General features: G+C 45.7%; 1 protein-coding gene across 1 annotated transcript; it reads left to right on the top strand.

The window, feature by feature from the left end:
- Nucleotides 1–4,602: 4,602 nt before the first annotated feature.
- Nucleotides 4,603–14,136, top strand: LOC117711936 (CMRF35-like molecule 5). The gene is made up of 4 exons (XM_034507886.2): nt 4,603–4,919; nt 7,271–7,609; nt 8,690–8,798; nt 11,588–14,136. Exons 1-4 carry the CDS (start codon nt 4,880–4,882, stop codon nt 11,742–11,744), a joined length of 645 nt encoding a protein of 214 aa, XP_034363777.1. The 5' UTR covers nt 4,603–4,879; the 3' UTR covers nt 11,745–14,136.
- Nucleotides 14,137–14,967: the final 831 nt, after the last annotated feature.

Below are 14,967 nucleotides of genomic sequence, written 5' to 3' on the forward strand. Positions count from 1 at the left end.
GTGGCTTATGCCTTTGGCTCTCATTTAAGGAATTATTATACAAGACAAGCACATGCCTGCAATCCCTGCACACAGGAGGGAGAGGCAGGGTACTCTGGAGTTTCATCCTCAGCTACAGAGTAAATTCAAGGTCATCTTAGACTACATAAGACTCTGCCTCAAAAATCAAGAGGAGCTGGAGAGATGACTCAGCACTTACAACCACTGACTGCTCATCCAGGTTTGCACCACATAGCAACTCCTAGTGATCACTAACTCCATTCTAGGGGATGCAATTTCCTCTTCTGCCCTGTCTGGGCACTGCCAGGTGCAATAACATGCACAGAGAGACAAACACTCATGCACATGAAAATACACAGGAATATTTTCAAAGAATAAACAACTTGAGAAGATGAAGAGGAGACTAGTAATAACAAGAGGAATAGAGAAGGTGACACCCTAAAATCTGAAGTATTTTCCCGTTTTGAAAACATGTTGATTTTTAACTCATTGCATTTCATTTTTTGTGATTATTGAGTATATTTGTGACATGTGTGTGCACGTGCACCCCACAGTCAGCTCAGACCTTCCTGAAATCAGCTCTCTCCTTCCACCTTCATGTGTGTTCTGAGCACTGGATTCACGGTCACCAGGCATGCAGAGCATCACCGACCACTGAGCCAGCGTGGCTCACACTGTGCACTGTGGTCTCCTGGCTAGAGCTGTGGTCTCAGGTCTTGGTGCACGGCTCTCTTCTTAGGTATCAGTAAGTGTCCATCAGCACTGGCCAGGGCCTCTGCTGTTCACATCCTGAGACTAGGCAATCAAGTTCCTGAAAGGAAAGTCAAGCATGGGCTAGAGACATGATGGTTCAAAGGAGAGCAGCTGCTGATCTGTCAGAGATGCTGAGTTCAGTCCTCAGCACCACCCCGGGAGTCTGAAAGCCCAGCTCAAGGGATCAACGCCTCCTTCAGCCTCTGTAAGAACTGCACTTATATGGTACATACACAGACAGACAAACAGATAAATAGACAAAACACACATGAAAAACAACATAAAACTTTAAAAGAAGAAGGAGGAGGAGGAGGAAGAAAAAGAGGAGGAGGAAGAGGAGGAAGAAGAGGAGGAGGAGGAAGAAGAACAGGAGGAAGAGGAGGAGGAAGAAAAGTCCCCACTGGGACTTTGAGAGTGAGCACATGGCTCAGTCAGGGTTTCTGTCGTTGTGATGAAACAACACGACCAGGAGCAGCTTGGGAAAGAAAAGGTTTATTTTGTTGTCTCTTCCATATCTCAGTTCAGCATCAAAAGCAATCAAAACAGGAAGTCAGACATGGTTGGAACCCAGAGGCAGGAGCTGATGCAGAGCCCATGGAGGGCTGGCGATTACTGTTCTGCTCCTCGTGGTTTGCTCAGCCTGCTTTCTTATAGAACCCAGGACCACCAGCCCAGACCTGAAATGGGCTGGTCCCTCCCCTATCAATCAATAATTAAATAAATGGCCATTTAAGTTTCTATCTGATGGAGGACTTTTGTTTGTTGTTGGTTTTTGTTGTTGGTTGTTGTTTTTGCTTTTTGATAAAGTCTCTCTATGTAGTCCTGGAACTCACAGAGATCCACCTGCCTCTGACCCCCTAGTGCTGTCATCAAAGGTCTGTACCACTCTGCTGGCATGGAGGTGTTTTCTCAACTCAGGTTTTTGTCCCTCAGATGACTCTAGCTTGAGCCAAGTGGACATAAAACCCAGGCAGCACAGAACATCCAATATATCGTTAGGATAATGTCTTAGTTAGGGTTTTACTGCTGTGAACAGAAACCATGACTAAGGCAATCTTATAAGGATGTAAACACAACATTTAGTTGGGGCTGGCTTACAGGTTCAGAGGGTCAGTCCATTATCATCAAGACAGGAACATGGCAGCATCTAGTCAAGCAGGGTGCAGGAGAAGTTGAGGGTTCTACATCTTCATCTGAAGGCTGCTAGCACACACCTATTCCAACAGGGCCACACCTTTTAGTAGTGCCACCCCTAGGCCGAGCATATATAAACCATCACGGATAAGTTCCTAATATATGAACATGAAGTGTAATCCCAATTATCTGGGAACTTTGAAAATACCTTCTAAGTGCTGGTGAGATGGATCTGCTTTGCTGTGACAGCCTGGTCACCTGAGGTCAGTGCCCGGAACTTACGGTGAAGGACAGAACCAACTCCCGGAAGTTGTCTTCTGACTCCCACAAGCAAACTGCTGCACTTCCACACTCACAAACACATCACATAACACACACTCCCAAGAAATAACATTTAAAATAAATAATAAAATGTCTTTTAATAAATGATTTCCTCTTTGGAACCTGTTTGTGTGTTTATTAAATTTGATTTTGAATGAGTTACATTTTTATTTTAAGATCTTTAGCCCGGCAGTGGTGGCACATGCCCTTAATCCCAGCACTTGGGAGGCAGAGGCAGGAGGATTTCTGAGTTGGAGGCCAGTCTGGTCTACAGAGTGAGTTCCAGGACAGCCAAGGATACAGAGAAACCCTGTCTCGAACAACAAAAAACAAGGGGCTGGAGAGATGGCTCAGTGGTTAAGAGGACTGACTGCTCTTCCAGAGGTTCTGAGTTCAATTGGCAGCAACTACATGGTGGCTCACAACCATCTGTAATAGGATCAGATGCCCTCTTCTGGTGTGTCTGAAGACAGCTACAGTGTACTCAACATTAAATAAATATTTAAAAAATATCTTTAAAAGATTCATTTTGTTTTAATTGTGTGTGACACACATATGCGTGCATGTGTGAGTGAAGGGTCCTTGGGTAACAGAATAGGATGACGGGTCTCCCAGAGCTGAAGTCCCAGGTGGTTGTGAGCCATCTTGTGTATTTCGAACGAAATTTGAATCCTCTGACAGAGCAGTATGTACTCAGTCACTGAGCTGCCTCTCCAGTCCCTGACTTTTATTTATAATTATCTATGTGTGTGTATGACTGTGTGTTGGCATATGCATGTGAATGCAGTTGTCCATGAAGGTCAGAGGTGGCTTTTACCCATAAGCCACCTCTCTAACTCCTTATATTTATTTAATTATGTAGCTTAAGCCTGTATTTTTATTACTTTTTAAGTTCACGTCTGTGTGAGATCAGAGCTTCAGATATCCCTAGAATTATAGGCGATTTGTCTGCTACCTCATGTGGGTGCTGGGATTAGAACTTGGGTGTTCTGGAAGAACAGCATGTGCCCTTAACCACTGAACCATCCCTCCACCCCCTTATTTTTATTATAAATGGTGTCCTTAGACTGGAGATGTGACTCAATGGTAGCATGCTTGTCTGCCATGAGTAAAGCCCTGGGTTTGATTCCAACACCAAACAAAAAAGGAAAAGACTATTATCAAAAGGTTTGTGTGTGTGTGTGTGTGTGTGTGTGTGTGTGTGTGAGAGAGAGAGAGAGAGAGAGAGAGAGAGAGAGAGAGAGAGAGAGGAATGGGTTCTCTGTGTGCGCGCACATGTGCGCTCCTGTGTGTGTGTGTGTGTGTGTGTGTGTGTGTTGAGTTATATGTGTGGGGGTGAGATAGGTTGTGTGTGTGTTTGTAGTGGGTTATGTATGTGTATGTGTAAAAGTGGTATATGTTTGTGTATGTGTGGTCTGTGTGTATATGTGTGTGGTCTGTATATATGTGTGTATGCTGGGTTATGTGTGTATATGTGGTGTATGTGTGTGTGTGGTATGTATATGTGGAGTGTGTCAGTGTGTATGTGCATACATACATACATACTTGTGTGTGTGTTCATGTGTGTATGCCTGGTGGGAGCATGCCTGGGTGTGCATATGTGTGTGCACACATGTATGTGTGCGTAGGTGCTCCTGTGTATGCCTGTGTACATGTGTGTATGTGTGTGTGTTTGTAAAATTCCTCCCATAAAAATTTGATACCAGTGATACAGTGTACCTATATCTATTTACGCTTGCAATTGGTCCTCTGGATTTAAACCAACTGCAGATTTCCACAACTTTGGAGGCTGACACTGGAGGGGGAGAGCTTGAAGCCATCTTGGGCTGCACAGAAAAACTCTGCCTTATAGAAACAGAACCACAGCTTGTGGGTGCAGCTCAGTGGGTGGAGTGTTTTCCTAGAATTCATGAAACATTGGGTTCAGGCTTCAGACCCTCATAAAACCGAGCACACTGGTGAATCCCTGTAACCCCAGCACTTTGATGTTGGAAAAAGGAAAGTGTGAAGTTCAAGGCTAGCTTGGGCTGCACAAGACCTCGCCTCAAACCCACACTCTCCCTCTTTCTCTGAGCCAATACCTGTGGCCCTAGTAGATATTGTGGCAGGTGCCCCTGGCCAGAGAAATCCCTGCTCTGAGGTCCATGACTAGAGAAATCCCTGCTGCCCTAGGCTGAAGCTTCAGCAATGCCCTTTTCCTACCAGTGTTTAGCCTAGGCTACTATCATGGGCTTAGCCTGGGCTGCCTTGTGCTCCCTTGCTACTGTAGTCACCCTGCCTTTGGTTGCTCTCCTCTCCCATGATCCCTTGCAACTCAGTTACCTCCCAGGTAAGAGTTTGCTATATTCCATCTTTTGTGTCTGTCTCTGCGGACCTGCTTGTCTGCATCTCTCCTTGGGAATCCCATCTGTCTCTCAAGTTCATGTCTGGCATTGCATCTATTCAGTAGAGGAAGTTGCAGATTCACCAGGCTGTTCCTCACATGCGGTGACTTGGTCTTCTCAAAGATAGACATCGGCTTCTTCGAATATGCAAATTGAGTACTTTTGTCAAGGAAGTCACTGAGAGAAGTGAACAATGAGAGAGACCTAAAGGAAACTCAAGCTGGGCTTCAGGTCCTCTCAGGCTGCTGGCATCTGTTGCCACCAAGGGCAGGAGAGGAGACAAGACCATGTGGCAGTTCCCTGCTCTACTCCTCCTCTTCCTTTCAGGTAAGTAGCAGGGGCTTTAGACACTTCCATGTCATTGTGAGGGCAACACAGACAGCCCGCCCTGTGTTAGGGAAAATCTGCTGATTCATTCACCAGCTGCACACTCCCAAAACAAAAGGTGTTTTGGGGTATCTGATGGATTCTGTGGGTATTGCAGAAAAACAAAAACAATTAAAAACAAAACAAAACAAAAAAACTTACAGAGATTGTTTCTTAACCCTTGCTGCTCCACAAAGGCCGATGAGTGAGTAGATAACTAATTCTTTTCAAAATCAATTTCTAGTTTTATGTTTGGCACATGCAACCTAGGATAGCCCTGAACTTAGGATCTTCCAGACCCCACCCTCTGAGTGCGGGATTTCTAGTGTGCAGCTCCATCTGCAGTTACATTGTAAGTTTTAACTGACACAGTAATTAATACTTACAGGGGCTGGGTGTGGTGGTGATTGCCTTTAATGCCAGCACTCAGAAAGTAGAGGTACATAGACCTCTGTGAGTTCAAGGCCAGCCTGGTCCACATGGGGAGACCCTGTTTCAAAAAGGAAGACCCTGATGGAGTACCGTATGACATTTGCACATGTATGTACAGCATGTAATGATCAGAGCAGGGTAGCTGGGCTTCCATCGAAGTCATTTGTCATTTCTTTGAAATCTCGTCTATGAGGTATTTTGAAATTTTCAGTTGTCAACCATATTTTTCATCTGTCTCATACAACACTAGAAGTTGTCATTCTCCTCAAATGACAGACACCCCTGTGTCCTAACAACTCTTTCTCTATGCTGTAAACACTCTTCCTGTCTTCACTAATACCTTTCCCAGGCTGAGAACCAGTATTCTGTTCTCTCCCTCTTTGAGGTTAACTTTTGTTCTTTTCAGGAAAAAATGGAACTCTGTGCTGTATGTATGTGTGAACATTTGTGTGTATGTCTCTGACTGTGTGCACACACATGCCCGTTATCTCAGGTGCACACATGGCTGCACACATGCATGTGGAAGCCACAGATTGACCCTGGGTACCTTTCTCTATCCCTCTCTACTTTGTTCAGTCATGGTCACCCTGTGCCTGGAGCTGACAGACAGATGCAGTCTGTCTGAACAGTGATCTCCAGGATCCTCCTGTCTTTCAGGTTACAGACACCACACACCTCACCTGGCTTTACATATGTCAGATCCATAGTCTGACAGATTATCTCCCACACTGCAGGCTGTCTCTCCGTGCTTATGGTAGAGACCTTTTTGTTTAACATAATTACATTCAGCATATTTTGTTTTCTTACTTGTGGCATTAGGGATATACTTTGTTGTTGAAGGCAACACCCTGAAGCACTTCCTTTATAATTTTTCTTTCTTTTTTTAAAAAGAATTATTTCATATGTATATGCACATATATATTGTAGCTGTCTTCAGACACACCAGAACAGCGTGTCAGATCTCACTACAGATGGTTGTGAGCCATCATGTAGTTGCTGGGACTTAAACTGAGGACCTCTGAAAGAGCAGTCAGTGCTCTTAACCACTGAGACATCTCTGTAGCACCTATGGTTTCTCTTAAAAATTTATTTATGTATTTAATATATGAGTTCTCTGTCTTCATAAACAGCAGAAGAGGGGCATCCCAACTCACTACAGATAGTTGTGAGCCACAATGTGGGTGCTGGGAAGTGAATTCAAGATCTTTGGTGGAGCATCCAGTGCTCTTGACCACTGAGCCATCTCTCCAGAGCCTCCTTTATCATTAAGCATGTAATTGATAGTTGTTGCATGTGCATGCTGTGTATGCTCCTCTCCAACGGTGCTGCATCCTCAGTTCTTACCAGGAGCTCTGGGACTCAGATTACATCGGTATGAAGGACAGCACAGGGTCTGTGTGCTGTGGGCTTTGCACCACAAGGAAATCAGATTGGTTGGTGTCATTTTGTTCAGCTTCAAAGGCATTCATTCATCCCAGAGACTGCTGAACTACCAAAAGTGGAATTCTGTGTGGCCATGGAATGTGGCTTCTTCTGATGGACCTCCTGTGAGTCATGGGTAATGAAATGAAGATAGGATCATGTCCAGTGGACACGGTGTTCTGTCACTTCCTCCATTCCAGCCATGATTGCTCACTGTCACTATTTTATCTTCTGAGAGCAGTAACTGGGCTCTTCAGCCTTTTTCTTTCTTTCTATCTTTCTTTCTTTCTCATTTTTTTTTCTTTTGAGGCTTCAACCAATAAGATAACAATGCTGATAAGTCTTGGGAAGAGGGAAGCCCTTCACTTGTTGTTATTCAGTTCATGAACTCAACTTGGCACAGAAGAGTTCCGCCCTTGGAGTAGGAGACCAGTGGTCCCTGCGTTTGTGTTTTCCAGGCTGCTGCACTGATCAGCATTCAGTCACAGGTCCAGAGGAGGTGAGCGGTCAGGAGCAGGGCTCCTTGACAGTGCAGTGCCGATATAACTCAGGTTGGAAGAATTACAACAAGTACTGGTGCCGAGGACCTGAGAGGCAATGTAAGATACTCATTGAAACCGATGGATCAGAACAGTTGCTGTTGAAGAACCGTGTGTCCATCAGGGACGACCAGACAGACTTCATCTTCACAGTGACCATGAAGGATCTGAGGATGAGCGACGCTGGCATTTACTGGTGTGGAATTACAAAAGCTGGATATGATCCTGTGTTTAAAGTTAATGTGAACATTGACCCAGGTAAGAAAAAAATCCCAGAAAATCCTGGTTGGGCTGCAGCAGGATCAGCGCCCCTTGTAAAATGTCTTACTAGAGAAGATAAACAGTCCACTCTATTTGTCCTGTTTTCTAATGAGATAGAGGGTGAGGTGGGAAAGCCTTATCTCCTTGTTTGTGTGTCTTAGATATTCCAAGTCCTGCATGTCTGAGAATTGAACTCAGAATCTCATTCGTGCTAGCTCAGCACTCTACCACTGAGCTAAAGTCCCATCCTGAGACGTTGACCCCTTCAACATAAAACAAAGGAAGCTGCAGAACCTTTAATTCTCAGCAAAACTGAGTAATAAGGATCAGGTTTATGTCTTGCTTTAAACAACTACAACAAAGAAAATAGACAAAATTGGAGCTGGAGACATGGCTCAGTGAGTAAGGGCACTGGCTGCTCTTCCCCAGGACTGGATTTCCTTCCCAGCATCTACATGGTAGCTTGCAACCATCTGTAACTCCAGCTCCAGGTAATCTGATGCCCTCCTCTGGCTTAAGTGGGCACTGCAAGTACATGGTGCACATAGATACAAGAGAACACCCATCACATATACATAAATGGTTTTTAAATAATAGAAGAGATAAAATATGCAAACCCGAAGAGTTTCTGCATATTGCACACCAGGCAGTGATGCATACACTCTGAAGGAAGTGAGTTTTAACAGGGAGCTGTTTCTTTTCTCTGCACATCATCATTCTTTAGAAAAGAATTAAAGTGTTAGGCATGGTGGTACACACCTTTAATCCCAGCACTGGGGAGGCAGAGGTAGGCAGATGTCTGAGCTTGAGGCCAGCCTGTTCCATAGAGTGAGTCCCAAATGACCTGAGGTTACACAAAGAAACCCTGTCTCAAAAAAGAAACACAAAAGAAAGAAAGAAAGAAAGAAAGAAAGAAAGAAAGAAAGAAAGGAAGGAAGAAAGAAAGGAAGGAAGTAAGTTCCAGATTAGTGCCTGGGAATTGAGCTTTTCTTTTTCCTTAGTGCAAAGAACTTAAGGTCATAACCAGAGCTGGACTATCCACAGGATGAGTAAACCATGTTCTCTTTGTATCTTTAGCCCCAGAAAGTTCTGCTATGACCCCCATTTCAACAGTTCTGACATCCACACCATCAACCATGGAGAACTTTGGCAACAAACCAGTGACTCAGAGCAGCCCCCACACCAGGTAAGCAGAGATGCACCATGGCAGCTCTTCCCACTGGGCTAACCCTGTGCCCTCCCCAAGAGGGCCTCCAGATAAAACACAAAATGTCCAGGAATTCTGGGATTCAGAAAAATCAATATTTCTTGCTTAAGTGTATCCAAAGCTTAACTTAATATGGCTATATTCGATTATCTGAATACCAAATTGGCCTGTCCATCCTGTAATTTTATTTGCTAACCTCAGTAACTATCTTGTAGAACCACTTGGGCTGGTGGAGTCTCATGTCAAAGCCTGAGGTGGACTCCCCAGTCCTTTCACCTTTGAGTATTACCAAGGCTCCTGTTCTAAGTCTCAGCTTCAGGACGGTAACATGTTCACCTTAGTGACAGGAGAGACTGAGGACAGTTTTTATGACTCCTCTGTGTGTCTCCCAGAGGACAGGATAGAGGGCCATGGTTGGGTCTCTACTGAGTTAGAAAAAAAATTTCTGTCCCACCAGCTTCTGGTTCCAGCTGATAAATAAATCTCCTTGTGTAGTAGGAGATATTAGGAAAGGATGGCAACTGGCTCCCAGCTCTGCCATGTTCCAGCACCAGCTCTCTAGACACCACCACGGCACTCGCCTTAACCCCAGACAGTATCAGCCATCCTAGAGATAGATATTACAATACCCTGTACTTGGTAGAAGTAAGCCTCTTAATGCTTAAAGTTAACCTATGGATTTATATATCAGCGAATATTCAAATCACAAAATACCCACACAGATTAGACAAGTTATCCCATCTACCATAACCTTTTTATATCATCACTACCAAAGGCTGGTAGCCATGCTCCTTAAAGTCAGCTTCCATCTCCACTGCATTTCTCTCACCCCGTCCTTTCTCTCTGCCTTCCTCTCTCTGCCTCCCTTAGCTCCGCCTCTCTTTTCCCTATCCAATCATAGGCTTCTCTCCCTTAGCTCTGCCTCACTTTATCCTATCCAATCATAGGCTTCTCTCCCTTAGCTTGACCTCACTTTTCCCTATCCAATCATGGGCCTCCCACTGCAAATACATTGGGCAGTGAAATTTCTGCGGCATCCTTGTTTCTATCCAAGTCTGCCAAGAGCCATTGTGGGGTGGGGGGTCTATACAGTGCAGAGGAGGAGTGGGGAACTGGGGACTGTGGTGTGCCTGGATGACATTTGTCACTCTTGAATGTGTCCAGAGGAATTCCCAGCATTGTAGAGCTACCTTGGCCTAACTTCATCACAGCCTGTTGGAGTCAAGTCTCCAGGTCAAGGACACAGATAAACCAGAAGCTAATCTAAGACACAGGTTACCTTACTAGTTCTCCCTGAGAATTGTCCCTCAGGTCTCATCTAGTCCCCAGTCATTTCTACTGTATTCTTTCTGTTCCACAAATCTTATGTTAGACAAACATGTCTCAAAGCATCCCACCTTATAGGCTCTTTCCTGGATTATTTTTTTATTATTATTTTCTTTCTCTGCTAGTGCTTTAGAAGTGTTTTTATTGTTTGTTTTTGTGGATGGAACATTAGTTATCAAGTGTAGTGGCTATTCCTGGTTGTCAACTTGACTATATCTAAAATGAACTACAATCCAGAATTGGAAGGCTCACCTGTGGTCCTGATCTTGAGGCTGGGAGATACAAGTTTCTGACCTGGATCTTGACATAGAGATCTTGAGGCACAGTGGCTATGAATCCCAGGGGACTAAGGCAAGGAGATCTCTGAGTTCAAAGTCATCTGAGACAAAACAAATCCAAGATCCAGGCATGGTGGCACACACCTTTAATCTGGGCCACACCTTCTGCTGGAGACCTGCATAAGGACATTGGAAGAAAGAAGATTCTCCGTCTTCTTCGCCTGCTTCCCTTGTGGGGCTGAACAACTGCTATATCCTTGGGCTTCCATTCACAGCTGCTGCTGACCATTTTTGTGGAGTTGGTCTATAGACTATAAATCATCAACAGATTTCCTTACTGTATGGATGCTACCCATAAGTTCTATGATTCTAGAGGACCCTGACTAATACATCAAGTGACAGAAGGTACGAGGTTCTGACACACAGAGTCCAAGAAAGTGTGAAGCACAGAGAGAGCTAAGTCCTTGGAAACATTTCAGGACATTGGAGGGCATTGTCTGCAAAGCAGCAGCTCTTGTATCTTCCAGGATTATAGTCAAGCTAACCTGTGACTCACAGAATGTTTACAGTTGTAGATGCTTTCCACGAGGTGAGGACAGACGCTTGTTGAGCAAATGAGAAACCAAGGAGGGAGATGGAGACCTGGGCAGGAAATAGAAGATGGCAGGAGATAGGGAATGGGGCATAATACTCTCAGGGCCTCATGGTCCCCCAGGGTGTAATAAAGGGACACAGAGAACTGCGACACCAGTGTCAACCCACTGACAGAGTGGGAGCAGCCACCAACCATGTCTAGATGTAGTGTGCCCAAGTCCTAACACACAGGTGCGGATGAGGTCGGGCAGGAGCATCCTGGTGAAGAGGGCAGCAGAAGCCAAGGTCAAAGGTCAGGGAGTAGTGAAGCCTTCAGCCTGGAGGAAGGGATAAAGGGTAAAGATTGCCCGAGACAGAGAGAGAGAGAGAGAGAGAGAGAGAGAGAGAGAGAGAGAGAGAGAGAATCCTGCAGGTGGCAAGACTGTCCATGCACTTGCAGGAAGCAGACCTGTACCATCTCAGGCTTGCCCTTATCTGGCCCTTGAAGGCTAGGATACAGACACCAGGAAGGCTGAGCCCTCTCTGCCAGGTGACTGCTTACTTACTTCCTGCCTCCTTTGTTTCCTGCAGGTCCCTGCTGAGCAGTCCCTCCTTCCAGCTGCTGGTCTTTCTGAAGTTACCCCTGGTCCTGTGCATGCTCAGTGCTGTCCTCTGGGTGAACAGGCCTCAGAGATGCTTTGAGGGAGGTGAAGTGGGCCTGGTGAAGACCCATAGTTCTGTTGCCTAGGACTAAGACAAAAACTTCCCAGGAGATGTAAAATGATCTCGACATCTCTGTCTCTCTCTGTCTCTCTGTCTCTCTGTCTCTCTGTCTCTATCTCTCTCTGTCTCTGTCTCTCTCTCTCTCTCTGTCTCTCTCTCTCTCTCTCTCTCTCTCTCTCTCTCTCTCTCTCTGGTGTGTGTGTGTGTGTGTGTGTGTGTGTGTGTGTGTGTGTACACTTTGTAGGGGCAGATATGTAAGTGGACAACATCTTCAGGTACCCTCCCATTATAGTATGAGACAGGGTTTCTCACTGACCTGGACTTTTGCCAAGTGGGCCAGATAGCTGGCCAGGGACTCCAGGATCTACCTGCCTCCACCCTAAATTATGCCATTACAAGCAGGCACACTGCCCTCACTTTAAAACAAACAGTCAAACAAACACCGCAGGTGGTAGGGATTGAACTCATGTCCTTGTACTTGCAAGGAAGGCAAGTGATTTACCAACTGAGCCCTCTCTCCTGTCTGGAAAAGACTCATTCTATTAAGAAATAACTGGTCAGCAGTTCCATGGCTCTGAGATGCTATGGGCCCAGACTCAGACCAATCCCATTCCTATAGCAGGTTCTGCTGAGTTCTGGAACCCATTCATGTCCCCTTCTCTCAGAACATTCCACAGAGCCTACCTAGGTCTATCTTCCACTGAAGACTTCCAGGGAAGTAGAAAATACAAGAAAAAGACATGTTTCTTCCTAGGTCCCCAGTTCCTTAGAGGACACCTGCCAGTACAAGTCTGTGAGCCATCAGCCAGGTGGTTGATCAAACACCTGGGAAATGTGACCACACCATTGTCACACTGGATGTCTGTCCCTTATGGACTGGACACACCCTGCTTCCTTTTTTGTCAACTCAACCCAGTGACTAAGCCAGTTGCAAACATGGATGGAGCAGGTGACCTAGGCTCTGTGCCACCTGCACAGGTCCCCAAGTAGTAACTTAATCTTGGTCCCTGAAGTCTAGATTCTCTGCCCAGTGAGTCCAAATGGGGAGCTAAGCTGCAGATAGGCAGCTGGCCTCTCAGGAGTCAGGAACCCACATCCCCCCATGACCCCTTCAGTGATAGACACTGCAGCAGGCCATTCAACTGTCTCCCTTTTGTTCACAAGCATCTATTGAATGTCCAAGTATCAGACACCTTCCACATATAAGCTCCTAAATAAGAAAGACCCAGTAAAGTCCTCAGAGGAAACCCAGGGGCTCAAGTTAAGCGTTAAGTTCAGTGGGAAAACAGTTGTTCTCAGCCTGCCAGCCTCAGCCCTGCTGTCTTCTCCACCATGACACAGTCTTCTCCTCCTCCAGTGGGGCTCTGACACCCACTGCCAAACTCACACCTAACACGGGTGCACTTTCACTTTGTGTGAGAAGCGTCCCCAGGTTAGCGTCTTCTCCTTGGTGACCTGTGTGGGGCTCTAGTGAGCCTGGCTCTGTTGAAAGGAAAGTTTTCATTTCTTCCAGGGTATACCTGCCAGTCAGTTGACCATGTTCCTACCCACTCTCTGACAAGCAATCCCAGTCAAACTCAGTGGGACACACACCACAAACACACACATACACACACACACACACACACACACACACACACACACCATATAATCAGGAGAGGGGCTCATTCAAACCTGTAGGCGAGGCAGTGGTAGAGCATGCATTTAATCCCAACATTCAGGAGGCAGAGGCAGGTGGAATCCTGAGTTCAAGGCCAGCTTGGTCTACAGAGAGAGTTCCAGGACTACACAGGGAAACCTAGCAAGTTCCAGAACAACCAGGGAAACATGGAGAAACCATGTCTTGGGGAAAGAAAAAGAAGGAAATAAAAAGAAAAAAGGAAGGAAGAAAGGAAGGAACGAAGGAAGGAAGGAAGGAAGGAAGGAAGTGGGGACAGGAGGGGAGACAATGTAGGTAATAGCAGTGAAACTATTATTCATTAATAAAAAACTAAAATTCATTATATATTCCTGTGAAGCTGTATAAGACTTTTTTAAAATAATGAAATAAAATTTTAAAAAGGGAAGCATTTTCTCTCTGTGTGTCCCCACCTTCTTCTTTCTGGTGGTGAAGCGATGACTTTCCCAAAACAAAGATGGCTGCCAGTTGTGTGGCTGCCTTAATCAAGGTGGCGGTAAAGTTATGACTTCACCTTATTTATCCCATAGTCAAGATGGTAACCAGCCATGTGTCATATATATTGTCCCCTCCCCTTGCCAGGTGTAGTTAACTAGATTCGACAGTCAATTTAAAGGACCAAGGCTGTTTTGTCACTGCCATCATGCATGGATAGGCAGGCAGGGGAAGGGGGTAGGGATAGGCAGAACCTAGAGCCTTATGTGCCTAGCCACTCTTGAAAAGGATATTTAAAAAACTGGTTTCTAAAAACAACAACAAAAAAAAAAAAAAAAAAAAAAACACCCTGGACACAGGAGTTCAGACTGGAATCTGTGCAAGGTCTGAGACAAACCCAGTTTGGATAAAACCTAGTGGTGTCTGACAGTCAAGGTTTAGGCTCAACAGTGTCCATTTTCCCAGCCTTTCCTGGAACCTGAAGACTCAACTGTGCAGTATTCTGCATATAAGCCTGGGTCCTACAGTGTGTGTGTGTCTGTGTGTGTGTGTCTGTGTCTGTGTGTCTGTGTGTCTGTGTGTCTGTGTGTGTCTGTGTGTAGTGGGGTGAGGAAGCCTCAGGTCAAACATCTTTAAACCTGAAGACTTCCCGTGGAACAAAGACTGTTCTAGAACAGAGAGACTTGCCCTGGCCAGCTGGCTGTTCCAGATCCTGGGAGGCTGGGGGGGGGGGGGGTGTCTGAAGACCTGGAAGGAGCACCCAGTGCTCCAAGGCTGCTGGGAGGTGTTTGCTCCCGGAGTCCAGAATTGATCTTATCAGGTGGAGAGAAAGACGAGGAAAAGGGCCAGTCCCCCGTTCCCAGGTGGGGCTGGGGGCTCAACTTCTCTGCACCAGATGATGTCGTTCACTGCCGATGAAATGAGCCAAATTAAAGTATCAAGGCGGGCTTATTGGGGGCAGCTCTCTCGGGTGGGTTCACTGGTCCCGAGGAATGAAGTCAAGGAAGTCATCATGGGAAGGGAGACAGAGGGACAGAGAAGAGAAAGAGAGAAAGAGAGTGTGTATGCAGAGAGAGAGAGAGAGAGAGAGAGAGAGAGAGAGAGAGAGAGAGAGAGAGAGCAAGGAGAGAGACCA

Source organism: Arvicanthis niloticus, chromosome 6, assembly GCF_011762505.2.
Source record: "Arvicanthis niloticus isolate mArvNil1 chromosome 6, mArvNil1.pat.X, whole genome shotgun sequence".
NCBI classification, from domain to species: Eukaryota; Metazoa; Chordata; class Mammalia; order Rodentia; family Muridae; genus Arvicanthis; species Arvicanthis niloticus.